Source organism: Borostomias antarcticus (genome assembly GCF_949987555.1).
Source record: "Borostomias antarcticus genome assembly, chromosome: 17".
NCBI classification, from domain to species: Eukaryota; Metazoa; Chordata; class Actinopteri; order Stomiiformes; family Stomiidae; genus Borostomias; species Borostomias antarcticus.
The window spans coordinates 19,750,745-19,753,244 of NC_140250.1; the positions used below are offsets into that span (position 1 = coordinate 19,750,745).

The 2,500-nt window shown below is 54.2% G+C and overlaps 1 protein-coding gene across 1 annotated transcript in view; it reads right to left on the minus strand.

Annotated features, from left to right (window-relative positions):
* Window positions 1–518: 518 nt before the first annotated feature.
* The window catches only part of LOC311320559 (NADP-dependent malic enzyme-like), a gene marked incomplete at both ends in the record, with an annotated part of 9,905 nt that continues 7,923 nt past the window's right edge, over window positions 519–2,500 (minus strand). The window contains 3 exon segments of the mRNA XM_084452339.1: window positions 519–680; window positions 1,204–1,302; window positions 2,498–2,500. The exon segment at window positions 2,498–2,500 is cut by the window's right edge and continues 171 nt beyond it. Of these exon segments, the coding sequence (XP_084308465.1) occupies window positions 519–680; window positions 1,204–1,302; window positions 2,498–2,500 (264 nt within the window).

The window sequence follows — 2,500 nt, forward strand, 5'->3', positions numbered from 1 at the left end:
GAGGAAAACTAAGAATGTATGACGTATACGTAAATATCCTAACTCTGACAAAGCTGCAGCAGGTGTGTGTTTCTATACGTGGGTGTGTGTGTGTTTCTGTATGTGTGTGTGTGTGTGTGTGTGTTTCTGTATGTGGGTGTGTGTGTGTTTCTGTATGTGTGTGTGTGTGTTTCTGTATGTGTGTGTGTGTTTCTGTACGTGTGTGTGTGTGTGTTTCTATACGTGGGTGTGTGTGTGTTTCTATACGTGGGTGTGTGTGTGTGTGTGTTTCTGTACGTGGGTGTGTGTGTGTGTGTGTGTGTGTTTCTGTACGTGGGTGTGTGTGTGTGTGTTTCTGTACGTGGGTGTGTGTGTGTGTTTCTGTACTTGGGTGTGTGTGTTTCTGTACGTGGGTGTGTGTGTTTCTGTACGTGGGTGTGTGTGTGTGTGTGTGTTTCTGTACGTGGGTGTGTGGGAAGGCGCGTTGCGTGTGTGTAGCTCCGTCGTGTCACGCTGAGAGACCGGAAGAGGAAGTGACCTCACACATCCTGGACGTTCATGGCGTCCTGTGGCCACTCGTATTTGTCCAGGGTGAAGGAGTCGTAGTCGGGGCTGTAGATGTGAGACAAAACAAACGCCTCCTTGTCCTTGGGCTCCGGGTAGAGGGAGGCGATGTTGTGCTTATAGGCATAGTCCACAATCTGGGAAGAGAGAGAGGAGGACAGAGGGAGGAGAGAGGGAGGAGAGAAGAGAGGGAGAAGAGAGGAGGAGAGAGGGAGGAGGGAAGAGAGGAGGAGAAGAGAGAGGAGGAGAGGGAGAAGAGAGGAGGAGAGAGGGAGAAGAGAGGGAGAAGAGAGGGAGGAGAGAGCGGAGGAGAGGATGGGAGGGGGGAGAAAGAGGAGTGATCATGTGACGTGAGGATCTCAAACATTCATCTGGTCGCAGGTCAAAGCAACAACGCTGCTTTCTGGGCAGAAGGCGTGTTGAGGGCACACTGGGGGAGAGACCAGGGCACACTAGAGAGAGACCAGCCAGCAGGCTGAGTGAGGAGAGACCAGCCAGCAGGCTGAGTGAGGAGAGACCAGCCAGCAGGCTGAGTGAGGAGAGACCAGCCAGCAGGCTGAGTGAGGAGAGACCAGACAGCAGGCTGAGTGAGGAGAGACCAGCCAGCAGGCTGAGTGAGGAGAGACCAGCCAGCAGGCTGAGTGAGGAGAGACCGCTTACCTTCACAGCGATCTTGAAGGACACCTCCCTGATGCTGTTGAGGGGGGGGTAGAGTCTGCCCTCCACCAGGTGCTCCTCCGTCACCATGCCGGCTATCGCCTGGGAGAGAGAGACACGCACACAGAGAGGAGGAGGAGAGAGGGAGGGGAGAGATGCGCACACAGAGAGGAGGAGGAGAGAGGGAGAGAGAGGAGGAGGAGAGAGGGAGAGAGAGGAGGAGAGAGGGAAGGGAGAGATGCGCACACAGAGAGGAGGAGGAGAGAGGGAAGGGAGAGAGGAGAGAGAGGAGGAGAGAGAGGAGGAGGAGGAGAGAGGGAGAGAGAGGAGGAGGAGGAGGAGAGAGGAGGAAGAGGAGAAGGAGGAGGAGGAGGAGAGAGAGGAGGAGGAGGGAGGGAGGGGAGGAGAGGAGAGAGGGAGGGGAGATGAGGAGAGAGGGAGAGGAGGAGGAGGAGAGAGGGAGGGGAGGAGAGAGGAGGAGGAGGAGAGAGGAAGAGGAGGAAAGGGAGGGGATGAGGAGAGAGGGAGGGGAGGAGAGAAGGAGGGCAGAGAGAGAGAAGCAGAGTGAGACAGGGGATAGAGAGATGAGAAGATAGAGAGAGGTTGGGGGAGAGTGGAGAAAGGAAAGTTGATTTATTATCTCACTAAATATCTCCATGTGTGTCTGTATAGAAGCGTCTGAGTGCATCTCTTAATCCAGCATGACGGGTGCGTTTGATTCATGTCACTATGAAGCATCGTTCTCCAACTCCGCTCCAGGGGCCCCTGATATACCGAGGGTATATATGAGGGGGTTATATGATTCCCTATTAAACTGTACAACATATTCGAGGGGTTATTTTGCAACATAGCGGGGTTAAAAATAGTAGCATCCATCTCTCCATGGCAATGTTAGTAAAATCTCAAATAATGGTATCAATTTCAAAGCCTTTCTCGAGTTCCATCCTTCTGTCATCTGAGCCGTGGTGCGTCGTCTCTAGAAGTGTGTAGCAGGGGTCAGGGGTCACGCAGAGGACCGCACCTTCTCCCTCATTCTCCCGCCAAGTTTGTGTTTTATAAACCCCAAAGGTTGCATAGAAAATGGCATCCGCGTTCATAAACACAACGTTTATAGATGAGGCCCCTGGAGAGCTACTCCACTACCCGGAGGCCTCCTCCCCAACCCTGACCTCACAGGACAGCTGATCAGATTCCACCAATCAGGAGCTCGCCAGGCGCTTCCAGGCAGCTTAATGGGGCTGTCCCACGAAGCTGGACGCCCCTGCGCAGAGCGAGGGGGAGGAGCCGGAGCGCTCACCTC